At 40.4% G+C, this 13,063-nt stretch overlaps 1 protein-coding gene across 3 annotated transcripts; it reads right to left on the bottom strand.

Annotated features, from left to right (window-relative positions):
• Positions 1-860: 860 nt before the first annotated feature.
• LOC311506852 (B-cell receptor CD22-like) lies at positions 861-10,515 on the bottom strand. Of its 3 annotated transcripts, XR_014699703.1 has the most exons (9): positions 6,805-8,103; positions 6,500-6,721; positions 6,118-6,375; positions 5,168-5,428; positions 4,135-4,216; positions 3,978-4,032; positions 3,691-3,866; positions 1,865-3,593; positions 861-1,732 (listed from the first exon to the last, which is right to left on the bottom strand). XR_014699703.1 is itself a non-coding variant. In XM_084570969.1 (8 exons), the coding sequence occupies exons 1-8, from the start codon at positions 9,930-9,932 to the stop codon at positions 3,536-3,538; spliced, it is 1,011 nt and encodes a 336-aa protein (XP_084427095.1). In that variant the 5' UTR covers positions 9,933-10,515; the 3' UTR covers positions 861-3,535. The 3 variants fall into 3 exon arrangements, 2 of the variants coding, with proteins under 2 accessions (XP_084427095.1, XP_084427094.1); XM_084570969.1 differs by lacking the exon at positions 6,805-8,103 and adding an exon at positions 9,878-10,515 and having other exon boundaries at positions 861-3,593; positions 6,500-6,565; XM_084570968.1 differs by having other exon boundaries at positions 861-3,593.
• Between the last annotated feature and the right edge of the window lie 2,548 nt (positions 10,516-13,063).

A 13,063-nucleotide genomic window follows, 5' to 3' on the forward strand; every position in this document is an offset into this window, starting at 1 on the left:
CTCACGTGAGGACAGGCAGAACTTTGTTTGGATGGGCACGCCATGTGGCCCTCATGTGAAGAGGGACGGACGCTGTGGCTGACTGACTAAGACAGCAGCCAGCGGTGAACAGTATTAGTTACGGAGAGAAGAAATCACATCAGCCCATCAAAGCTGAGGCATCTGATTTTTCTCAATGCCAGTATGCAATAAGGACATTTATACCATTTGTTTACTTTTTAGTTGGCTTGGTTATGGTGTTTTTTGGTGAAGGACACAGAGAGGGGCACTCTTATGGTGATAACAGAAGTGGTGGGACAAACGTTACAGGCTGTGCAGTGGTACGTCAGGCAGAAGTGTTAAAAGCAGAACCACCACCTAAAAATTACTCAGCTCAAGCGGCAGAACTAGTCGCACTTATTAAACCATGCCAAATACCAAAAGACAAAACTACCAACATTGACAGACAATATGCCTTTTCCACAATACATGTCTTTGCACAACAATGGAAGAATAGAGGCATGATGACATCAACTGGAAAACCTATTAATCACAAAGACTTAGACTTAATGGCAGCATAACTGCCTAAAAAAGTGTCAATATGCAGATGTGCAACACACACAAAAGGAACTGATCCTGTCTCAATAGGAAATCACAAAGCAGACGTAGAAGCTATATTTGCTACAGTGCATGTATCGACTCCTTGCTGCAAGTAAAACCTTTAAACAAGACTCCAGTGACTCTGTCATTTGTGAAAAAAATAATTCTTGTAACAGACATTAAGGATAAAATTTCTGCAAATTTGATGCAACACCTCTGTGCAACATCCTCCTTAGCAATTAAGTCACAGAATTGTGAAAGTGGTCTACCAGTCTACCATATAGAGCCAGACCTCAACATTAAAGTTTTTGTTCACTTTTCATAACTATTCATTCAGGAATAATGTTTTCATTCACTATCCAGCAGGTTTTCACAAAACCAATGGACCTCATGCATGAATGAGACAAATTTCACAAATCCCACAGACATCCACATCCCTCTCTTTTAAAGCAGTGAATATAGACGTACAGTACCTGACAAAGAGAGAAGAATGATGCCAAATCCACTCACTGCTGTGTTTAAACCCATCGCTGCTCATCTAATCTGTGGCTTCAGACACGATAAAACATGCCAGCAGATCTGGTAATGTTCACTAGACTTCTGCCAGTCACAACAGTAGTCAATGTGCAGATAGAAATAAGGCGGAGACATGTAAGCTTCCTTCCTCTTTGGAGGGTTAATGAGTGATTTGTCAACCTGCTTTTATGTCTGTTTGAAACTTGTGTTTTTTTAATCATACATGAAAACAGACCAAGCCACAACAGAGTCTACCACAGCATATGTTTATTTTAGTGAACAATAAACACCACTGGGACACGTTGCGGACACAAACCAAATCAAAGAACGGCCTGTGACAAGCTCTGGCTCTGTCTACATGAAGGGAAATATCTCTTCCTACCAGAAGGTGGCAGTAGTTTTTTTTCATGATGCAAAAAATGGGAAGAGCCACTATTATCTGGGCGGCTAGAAAGCTATGAATAACTATTATTAGCTAGGAGGCTGGGAAGCTATACAGCGCTACTATTAGCTGTGAGGCTAGGAAGCCACGAAGAACTACTGTTTGCTTCGATTTTACGAAGAGCTACGAGGAAGCTATGTACTATTAGGAAGGAAACATTATCTCTTGGTCCTTCTGGTTCCTCAGCCTGCTTTTCTGTAAACCAAAGTAAATTATCATCAATTTATATCAAGAAAATAAACAAAGCCTCGATGATCATGGTGCTGTGGACATATTTGTGGATTTAAATGTTCAAATAAGATGAAGAAGAAAAGCATGAATGTTTACCTGTAATCGGTCGTTTGGTTGTATTTATTGATTGTAGATCCAAGTTGGAGACTTGGTCCATTTAAAAGGAGGGATTTTTTTTTTTTTGTGAGGGCTGTTGCCATGATTCCCGAAGAAGTTTAGTCTTCTATCACATCCTCAGATACACATTAAATGCCACTGTGAGCCCAGCAGAGCAATTACGTTTTCAAAAAAAGAAAGATAATGGTCAATGTTGTTTGTATGGGCTGAAAAATATTCAATATGTACAGAAATTAGAAATACACATTCAATTGGGCACTAAATGGTGATGATTCATAACCCTGTTAATTCTTGGTGTGAACAGAGCCTCATGACAGCATGCAGTAGTATTAAATACCTATAAGCCCTCTTGAAACTAACAGAAAGCATTATAATCGACTGGCAGGTATATGCACCTGCCTGAAACCTAATAAAATTATAATTTAATGCATACATACAGATAGCAAATATTTATTCTTATTTTGGCAGGAAAATAAGAGAAATAAGTAATCATCCTAAATCCAATCCCCAATAAGATCAAACAACTCAGGTCATTCTGGTGACTAACTACAAACTAAAGCTTATCTCCTGGCTTGTTACTGCAGTCGGACATTGTACTAGTTTGGACTCCCATGATGCAACAGGGCATCTTGGATTAAATCGTCCTTTTTTTCCAAACTGAATGCCATCAAGCTCCGAAAGGTTGCAAACTGATCACACACAGCTCAAGAGAGAGCGTGTGCTGGATAGTTCAGAGTGTATTCTCAGTAGGATGGGCGTTGAGGGTGTTGCGCTGGATCAACAACTACTCCTGCTGCCACATCAAGCTGCTGCTGCTTCCTCATGCCTGCTGTACCCATGACACCAAAGAGTATGACGCGTCCCCCAGTCTATTTGTGTCTGTGTGACTTAACCACACAGTGGCATATTTTTACACTTGAACTTGAATATGTGGTGACTGTTGAGGGGAAACAACGGCTTCTGCTACTGTCGATAAAAATGATTCTCGTTCTAGTATGCAGCCATGCAGACAGTTTGTTTGAACTGGCAGCTTTTTGAAATCAAGAGTGTGAAATTGGATAAAATGCAGATAAGAATGGTCCTTCTGCTAAAATGTTTCTTAAGACAGTGTCTCTGTTGGTCATTGATTGTTCAAAGATGATTTTAGACTCAATGACCACCAACCAGAAGAAAGTTCTCTTTGAATCATTAAAGCTTTTGTTAAATAGTCCATAAATAACCTATTTATTGTTCTAACTGGTCAATTTTGTCTCGTCTATCTTTGGTTCTGTCGCTGCAGAGCACCAGATCTTGAAGAGTTTCTTCTTTGGACATTTTATTCAGGAAAATGACCCAGTGTTACATATCTGTGAGTGAATTCCGAGGCCATTTCAAGTCCATCTCTTCAGGAAGAAACTCAACACAGCCGGTTAGTCACAGACCAACATATTGCGGCGCAGTTACACAATGATGCCAAGACATTAGCACACAAGGCTAAAGGCTAATGGCTGCCACAGTACTGATATCACAGAGATGCTTTCGGATGCAAGAATGCAACATACAATAACAATATGGCACATGTACAGTATGCACATATATGCAAAGCCTTGATAAAGCTTCTAGTTAAATTGAAAATATGTAAAATATAAAATCTTCCAAATTCCTGTTGTGTCAGGTTTTGTTGACTGTGCTGTACAACTCAAATGGATTTTCTTCAGTTTCCTGATATCTGTTTCAGAGAGAGAGAGAAATCAGGTGATTCAGAAGACACACCTTATTCAAAACTAATTAAATATTTTAATCTTTTAGTGAGTAGAGCTGCTCACATGGGGGTGGTGTTAAAGGTAACGGCAGCATACTCAGTCACTTCCTGTTCCTCCATTTTTCTGTGGGGTCTGGTCACTCTGATGTTGGAGTACAGAGAGTCTGGCTCCTTGTTGAAGAAGACGACGCCGACATATTGAAGGTTATCCTGCTCTGGTTGTCCCATATCAGGTAGAGTCTGTAATGACACGACTACTTTCAGCCATATGCTTGAAACTTGGTAAAATGAGTTTATCTAAAGATAAATATTTTTATTTTTTTTGTTTCATATCAGAATGAATGTTTTCACCTGCTCCCTGTTGTCTATGTTCTCGTCAGACTTATCCGACTTGTCCGACTTTCTTCTGATTAGGAGAATTTCAGATGAAAACATAATTGAATTTAGTAATTCCTTAAAAGAATAATCAGCAGATTTAATAACCAACAATACAAACAGAACTACTCACTGAATCCACAGGAAGACAGAGAGGAATATGAGAATCAGGAGAATGACAGCAGTTACTCCAGCAGCTGTATGTTTTCCGTTTCCTGGGTAAAGAGTGATCAGAATAAATCGGGAATAAATACAGATTGGAACCACTGCTCTCATAAAGTGATATATGATAAAAGAGGTACAGAACCAGCATGTGTGTATATTATGAAGAAAACTAATATCAAAGAAAGACAGAAAAAACAACACGTTCAAAAGCTTTCAAATTCTGAACAAACTTTAAATGCAAGTATAGGAGCCATTATTTATGTTTAAGCGCAAGGCTTCTCCGAGCCACTAGAGGGCAGCCAAGCGATGTTTACACTGGAGGCTGGGGGTTGTGACAGGTATTCATTGATTATTGTAAGAAAGAGGCTGATGGGGAAGCAAACAGTTTTTGACTGTGCTCGAATTTATGTTGTTTTTTGTGGTTACACGTCCAAACATTAGGCCCATTATCAGCCAGTAGTGGCTTCAGTATAGGACTCCGTATTTTTGTCTTAGCCACCAGATCAAGTCCTGCCTCTGTGTCTCCAAGACCCCGTTCGGACATAACATTCACATCTGTCCTGGGGAATCTGATCACATGTGACCAGATTAAAGTTCAGGTGTGAACACTGATCTGGTGTCAGTCCACATGTGAACTCCTTCCTTTGGTAGTGTGAACACACAATGAGTCCTGGGTCACATTAAAGACCACCTGCTCAACAGGGCAGATCTGTCGAAGAGGAGTTGGGGCAGACTAAAAAATTGGTAAAAGACTTTACATATAGAGCACAAAACTGAGATCAGATCTCAAGTGCTGCCTGGGTACGCATGTGGAAATGCATTTTAATACCAGGTGTGAACACAGGAACTTAAAGGTGGTCATTTGTGATCAGATCATCCAGGTCTGAACAGGGTCATTGTTTGCCGTAAATTTTCCAACGAGCAGCTCAAACCAAACTGACCTCCTCTATGACAAAATCCATGAATTTTTCACAGTGCTTCAAGTGAATGTAAAAGAATACCTGCCAACACAGTCAGGTGTAAGGTGGAGTTATGACGTCCTCTTATGTTGTGGGCTTCACAGTAATAATTCCCACTGTGTTCAGGTCTGCTGTCAGTGATGTTGAAGATCTGTCCTGAAGCTTTTGGTGAGTCTTCAGTCTCCTTGTACCAGGTGTAGTTAGCTTCTGGGTTAGCATCACTGCTACAGGTCAGAGTCACTGAACTGCCCTCCACTACCTCACCAGAGGGACTCACTGACACTGAGGGAAGCCTTGGTGAATCTGGAGAAGATTTAGATTAAAGGTTACATGTGTTCTCACGACAATATAACAGCAAATCCCCAATACTTCTCTGTACAAAAAAAACCCCAAAAACATCTGAATCAGTTGCTTAACAATTTGTTAAATCATCAGTAGCTTTTAATAGTACTCCACATAGTGTAGCAGATATTTCTCTGAAGCCTTCTCCGTGTACTGCAGCTAAAGGTCTAATAACCTTATTAAATAGTTGATGTGCAGCCTCCTCTGTTACCACAGGGCGTTTGGTGAAGTTGGTGAAGTTGTTAACTGACTGCTGTCCAGAGGATTTGGACCGTTCCTCTGCTAGCATTTGGGGATGTCTTTTTTGCAATAGTACTTAAGTTGTATTTCAGGACTGACATGTCATGGTAGTATGAGCTTCACCTTTAGTGAAGTGTTTTCACACACTTGATGAACCGCTGCTAGTTTGCTGCAACGACCCACTAGGCTCCTCACCTGTCTTCTTGGAGGCATCCGTTTTGTTATTGTCATGTGATCGGCGACTAGTCCACATGATGCTTAAAGCGTCATGGTACAGCAGTGAAGTCGACTAACGGACTAGTCCACTAGTCTGTCCAACCCCTAGTGGGCATATTTTGCACCCGCTTAACTACTGGATTCACTGAAGCTACTCTGGACACTCTAGAGAAGAAATTTGATATTTTACTCACATTTCACATCAATTAGTTTGTATTCAGACCTGATCCCCAGATCATTCACAGCTGTACATTGATACTCTCCAGAGTCAAAGGGCTGGATGGAGCTGAAGAAAAGCTTTGAGTTGGTACTGAGACGTTTATGACTATTCCTCTTGGACCAGGTGTAGTTAGCTGCTGGGTTAGCATCACTGCTACAGGTCAGAGTCACTGAACTGTTCTCCACTATCTCACCAGAGGGACTCACTGATACTGAGGGAAGCCTTGGAGAATCTGGAGGAGAACACATGGACACGTTTATCATATTATAATTGGTCTGATGTATATTTCTGTGTGGAAGTATCTGAAACTTTTTTCTTTTCTGGATCACAATCACGTGTGAATAAAACTGACTCACATACTGATGGAAAGGAGAACGTCTTGTGTCCTTTTAAAGCACAGGAATATCTATCTGTAGAATAAACTGGGGGTAAAAAAGTAGATAATGTTTCTGAGGTAATCGCATTCCCATTTCTAAACCAGACATAGGAATGATGATCAGGTAGACAACTGCTCTGACATTTCAGCTCTGCCCTCTGCCCAGAGTTCCACACCGATTTGATCACCTGCACCTGGAGACCTGAACAAACACAATTTATCTTTATATATACATGTAAATAACATTTGGAACTGAATTATAAAGTCTTTGAAAGAAAATCTTACCAGTGACAGTCAGAGTGACTCCAGGTGAACCAGTAAACCCTCCCCCCGGTTGGTTTGTTATGAATCTGAACTTGTACTTGGCTGAGTCGCTCTCTCTCAGGTCTGAGATTCTCAGAGTGCTGATCTTTTTATGATGATGGTACTCAACACGACTTCTGTAGCCTGGGTCTGTTTCCAAATCAGTCTGAACATTATTACTCTCTTTAATGAACCAGAATCTTTCTTCAACCTTTGTTTCTTTTTTCTTTATCTTTGTTGGGTATCTATAGCTGCAGCTCATGTCCACTGTTGATCCTTTTACAGCACAAATCTTAGTAGAAGTGTAAGTCACCGACCAGCCAGTCTGACCCTGCACCACTGTAACACAGAACATTTAACATTTCATTAGTAATATACAGTATCTTTATCATTTCTGTGTGTTTCAGCTTCAGGTTGTTTCTACAAACTGCTGCAGTAAAACTAATGTGGACTATTTTTAAACGTTCAAATACCATTCATTCATTTTAAACCATTAATTACGACGTTGTATTACGTTGAAGACTGTCAGATTTTCATAGGATCTCTGCTGTTTATCTCAGTTTGCACTAAGGGAAGAGGACATACAAGCTGCAGTGAAGGAACAGAAATGTAATAAACTAATTATCCTTGATGCAAAACATTTCAACAGAGAAAATGTTACAGGCTCCGGTGTTTCCCTCCGCTGGTCAAGAGCGGTAAAGACTGTTTAAATCTTGTGTTATCTTCCTCCGGTGAAGCTGATCTGGGGTAATCAGAAGGATCCAATAAATAGGAGGAGGAACCTTGGCTCTAGTGATGGGAAGTTTGACTGTTTTCTGAGAGCCAGCTCTTTTGCCATGGCTCCTGAACAGCTCTTTATTTAGTATCGTTTATAGCCTAATATTTTAGCCCAACACAGCAAATACACATAGGTGTGTGGATAAGCCTTTTTGCATTCATTGTTTTTTGATGAGAAGAACAATAAGTGTCTCATTTTGTGCAGTTATTCTGTTACAAAAGAATTCTTACTTTTGTTTGATATTTCAATAATATTGTGCAAACAAATGCAGTCAAATCCACACAAGCAAAAACAGAACCAAACTCAATAAACAAACAGTATAAATGTCCTTATTGCATATTGGCATTGAGAAGTAATTTTAATTAAATTGTAATAAAGTTACACACGACGCACAACATAAATAACAAAGAGCATCGGCTCAGGAACAGATAAAAAAAAAGAGGATCCATCTGACGATTTTCAAGTGCAGTGGAGCTGGCTCAATTAGTTGAGCATATACAGTGCGTAGAAGAACATACAATAACTTCTTCTCCGCCATTGCATTTTTCATCTCGCGCAATCCCTAGAGGCAGTTCACGCATCCCCAGGGGTACGCGCACCACACTTTGGGAATCCCTGAATTAGAGGGTGACAATTTTTTAACGTCACCCTTTAAGATAAGGGAGTCAATTTCACTGTTGGTAACGTGATAGGGACGGGATAGAGCAAATAATCAACGGGAACTGGCGAGAGCAGGACGGAGCCGGAGATTAAATTAAAAAATTACGCTGCAATGCGGTGAGTACGCCCAACTTTAGACAAAAACATAGGGAGCGGGATGGGATTTCTCTTTCTCTTGGGATTTTGTGGGACAGGATTTTTTTGTGCGTGTGTGTGTCTCCAGCAAAGAAAGTTTGGGAACCACTGCTATAGCGTAACATTGTTTTTGGACGGTAAAAAGTGCAGAGGACTGAAACGGCCTTTTGAAAAACTGCAGGAAAAACTGCCCTTGTGCCCCTCACTGCTCGACTCACTGCCACGAGTAGAACTTTTGAAGGAGACTCCAGTAACTCTGACATTCTTGATCCTTTGACTTGGTCGACCCAACTTGAATTGTTGTGTAAAGAGTGGCGATGTGTCATGTGCAAAAGAGCCGGCACTAAGAGCCGATGCTTGGCAGTGGATCCGAAGAGCCGATTCCCATCGCTATTTCTTTTTTCTCCTTTAGCTCGTTCATCTCTGCTCGCGTGAGGACAGGCAGAACTTTGTTTGGATGGGCACGCCATGTGGCCCTCATGTGAAGAGGAACGGACGCTGTGGCTGACTGACTAAGACAGCAGCCAGCGGTGAACAGTATTAGTTACGGAGAGAAGAAATCACATCAGCCCATCAAAGCTGAGGCATCTGATTTTTCTCAATGCCAATATGCAATAAGGACATTTGTACCATTTGTTTACTTGTTCGTTCGCTTGGTTATAGTGTCTTTTGGTGAAGGACACAGAGAGGAGCACTCTAATGGTGATAACAGAAGTGGTGGCACAAACGTTACAGGCTGTGCAGTGGCACATCAGGCAGAAGTGTTAAAAGCAGAACCACTACCTAAAAATTACTCAGCTCAAGCGCCAGAACTAGTCGCACGTATTAAACCATGCCAAATACCAAAAGACAAAACTACCAACATTTTTACTGACAGACAATATGCCTTTTCCACAATACATGTCTTTGCACAACAATGGAAGAATAGAGGCATGATGACATCAACTGGAAAACCTATTAATCACAAAGACTTAGACTTAATGGCAGCATAACTGCCTAAAAAAGTGTCAATCTGCAAATGTGCAGCACACACAAAAGGAACTGATCCTGTTTCAATAGGAAATCACAAAGCAGATGTAGAAGCTATACTTGCTACAGTGCATGCATCGACTCCTTGCTGCAAGTAAAACCTTTAAACAAGACTCCAGTGACTCTGTCATTTGTGAAAAAAATAATTCCTGTAACAGACATTAAGGGTAAAATTTCTGCAAATTTGATGCAACACCTCTGTGCAACATCCTCCTTAGCTTTTAAGTCACAGAATTGTGAAAGTGTCTTGTGGTAGACAACTGGAACCAGACCTCAATATTAAAGTTTTTGTTCACTTTTCATAACTATTCATTCAGGAATACTGTTTTCATTTACTATCCAGAAGGTTTCCACAAAACCAATGGACCTCATGCATGAATGAGACAAATTTCACAAATCCCACAGACCTCCACATCCCTCTCTGATAAAGTAATGAATTTAGATGTACAGTACCTGACAAAGAGAGAAGAACGATGACAAATCCACTCGCTGCTGTGTTTAAACCCATCGCTGCTCATCTAATCTGTGGCTTCAGACACGATGAAACATGCCAGCTGATAAGATAATGTTCACTGGACTTCTGCCAGTCGCAACAGTAGTCAATGTGGTTTCTGACAGGCAGAAATAAGGCTGTTGAGACATGCAAACTTCCTTCCTCTTCAGAGGATCAATGTGCTCAATGAGCGATTTGCCAACCTGTTTTTGTGTCTGTTTGAAAACTTGTATTTTTTTAATCACACATGAAAACAGACCAAGCCACAACAGAGTCTACCACAGCATCTGTTTATTTTAATGAACAATAAACACCACTGGGTTGTGGACACAAACCAAATCAAAGAACGGCCTGTGACAAGGCATGGCTCTGCCTACATAAAGGGAAATAACTGTTTCTACCAGCAGGTGGAAGTAGTTTCTTTTTGTGATGCAAAGAAATGGGAGGCTAGAAAGCTACGGAGAGCTACTATTAGCTGTGAGGCTAGGAATATTAGAGTAAATATTATTAGCTAGGAGGCTGGGAAGCTATACGACGCTACTATTAGCTGGGATGCTAGGAAGCTAAGAAGAGCTACTATTTGCTTGGATTTTACGAAGAGCTACTATCAGCTGGGGGGATAGGAAGGCAAGGCAAGGCAAGGCAATTTTATTTATATCGCACATTTCATACCAAAGGCAACCCAGAGTGCTTTTACACAAATAAAATGAAGAATGTACATTGATTCACAGACACAAGTACCAGTCACTAGGTGAAAATTAAAATTAAAAAGAAATAAAAAGACTACAAAGACTAAAAACAGATGAAACAGAAAGATGATTTAAGAAAAAGCAACAGAAAAAAGATGGGTCTTGATTCTGGTTTTAAAGCAATCAATTGAGGGTGCAGTTCTAATTAAAATGGGAAGCTGGTTCCACAGCTGAGTAGCATAAAAACTAAAGGCGGCTTCACCACTTTTGGTTCTGACAGTTGGTTTTGATAAAAGCAGTCTGTCTTGGGATCTAAGGGGTCTAGAGGGGGTGTAATATTGAAGGAGGTCTACAAGATAAGTGGGCCCCCTCCCATTTAATGATTTAAAAACAAGGAGCAGTACTTTAAAATCTATTCTTTGACTGACTGGTAGCCAGTGTAGAGTTTTAAGTAGAGGTGTGACGTGGTCTGACCTCTTTGCTCTTATAAGGACCCTTGCAGCTGCGTTCTGGATCAGCTGGAGCTGCCTGATGTTTTTCTTGGGTAGGCCTGTAAGAAGACCATTACAGTAGTCAAGCTTGTTGGATATAAAGGCATGAATGAGTTTCTCCAGATCCGATTTTGTCATGAGACTTCTTAATTTTGAGATATTTTTTAAATGATAGAAAGCCGATTTAGAAACTGACTTGATGTAGTTGTTAAATGTGAGGTCACTGTCAATTTGGACTCCAAGGTTTTTAACAGTGGTCTTAACCTGGAATCCCTTGTTAGAGAGTGATGTTGTTAGTTCAAGCCTATCCTTTTTTGCTACCAAAGACAATCACTTCAGTTTTCTCCTTGTTTAGTTGGAGGAAATTCTGACACATCCATACGTTGATATCAGTAAGACACTGATATAGGGCTTGAAGTGGGCTTGAGTCATTGCGTGACAGAGACAGATAGATTTGTGTGTCATCTGCATAACTATGGTATGAAATCTGGTACTTTTGAATAATCTGGCCAAGTGGAAGCATGTACAGATTAAAAAGTAGAGGACCTAAGATGGACCCTTGGGGGACACCACATGTTAGTGGAGTGGGTGAAGAGGACCAGCTACCAATGGTTACAGTGAAATTCCGATCATCAAGGTAGGATTTAAGGGTTGGTGCCTGATAGACCAACCCAGTGTTCCAGTCTATGAAGAAGAATGGCATGGTCCACTGTGTCAAATGCTGCGCTGAGGTCGAGCAAGACTAGCACTGATGTTCTTTGTGAGTCTGTATTAAGGCGAATATCATTTAAAACTTTAATAAGAGCTGTCTCTGTGCTATGATATGACCTAAAGCCAGATTGAAAAGGATCAAGGCAGCAATTAGTGGACAGAAATTCACTCAGTTGAATAAAAACTATTTTTTCAATTATTTTTCCAATAAAAGGAAGGTTGGAAATGGGTCTGTAATTGTTAAAAACTGAGGTGTCTAGATTTCTCTTTTTAAGAAGAGGTTTCACAATGGCCATCTTCAAAGATTTAGGAAAGGATCCTGACTGCAGAGATGTATTTATGATTAGGAGTAGATCAGATGATAGAAGATGGGACACAGTTTTCAGAAATTTGGTAGGGAGAGTATCTAGTGAACAGGTGGAGGAACTTAGGTTATGTATGGTCTTAGAGAGAGTTTCAGAGTCAATAGAGGAGAAATCAGACATTGAGGTGGGTGGGCATTTTGTAATGGGTGGGAGTTCCAGGTTATGATTACTATGCGTTTGAGAAGAAATGTTGGTCCTAATTCTAGAAATTTTTTCAGTAAAGAAAGAGGCAAAGTCATTACATGCTTTTGCTGAATGCAGATCGGGAGGAAGTTGGCAGATTGCAGCATTATACATACGGAGCTTTCCTTTAAAGGTGTCACAGTCTATCTGGAGTTTTGATTTACGCCACTTCCTCTCAGACTTTCTACAATCCCTTTTAAGAAGTTTGATGGAGGGATTGGATAACCATGGCGCTCTGTTTTTATTTCTAATTGTTTTAGGTTTTATTGGAGCAATGCTATCCATAAGGTTTGTCATCCTTAAGTTGAAACAATCAAACAGAGCATCTACAGACCCAGTTGATTGTTCAGGAGAGCAGAAAGGTGACTGAGTGGATGAAGATAAGAGTTCCTGTTGAAAGAGAGTACTAGTATGATCGTTGAAGATGCGTTTGTTAACAGTAATATTATTATTTTGTGGTTGAGAAGCTATAGTGACTTCGAAGAATATGCAGAAGTGATCTGAGAGGGCCAGATCCTTTACCTCCACTGAGACAGAGAGACCCTTGGTAATAACTAGGTCAAGAGTATGACCAAGGGAATGTGTGGGTTCTGTTACATGCTGAGTTAGAGTGAAGGTGTCAAGTAAAGTTGTAAAGTCTTTAGTATGACAATTCTCTGAGATATCAGCATGTATATTTAGATCACCACATATTATGAGACAGTCAA

Source organism: Chelon labrosus (genome assembly GCF_963514085.1).
Source record: "Chelon labrosus genome assembly, chromosome: 2".
Lineage (NCBI taxonomy): Eukaryota > Metazoa > Chordata > Actinopteri > Mugiliformes > Mugilidae > Chelon > Chelon labrosus.

Bases quoted from the DNA above. Each gene is read 5' to 3' on its own strand.
- LOC311506852 (XM_084570968.1), bottom strand. From the start codon at position 7,177: ATGTTCTGTGTTACAGTGGTGCAGGGTCAGACTGGCTGGTCGGTGACT. The intron at 4,033-4,134 runs GTGAGTAGTTCT...TCTCCTAATCAG, and splicing joins TCTGTCTTCCTGTGGATTCA to AAGAAAGTCGGACAAGTCGG. The intron at 3,867-3,977 runs GTGAAAACATTC...GTGTCATTACAG, and splicing joins ACATAGACAACAGGGAGCAG to ACTCTACCTGATATGGGACA.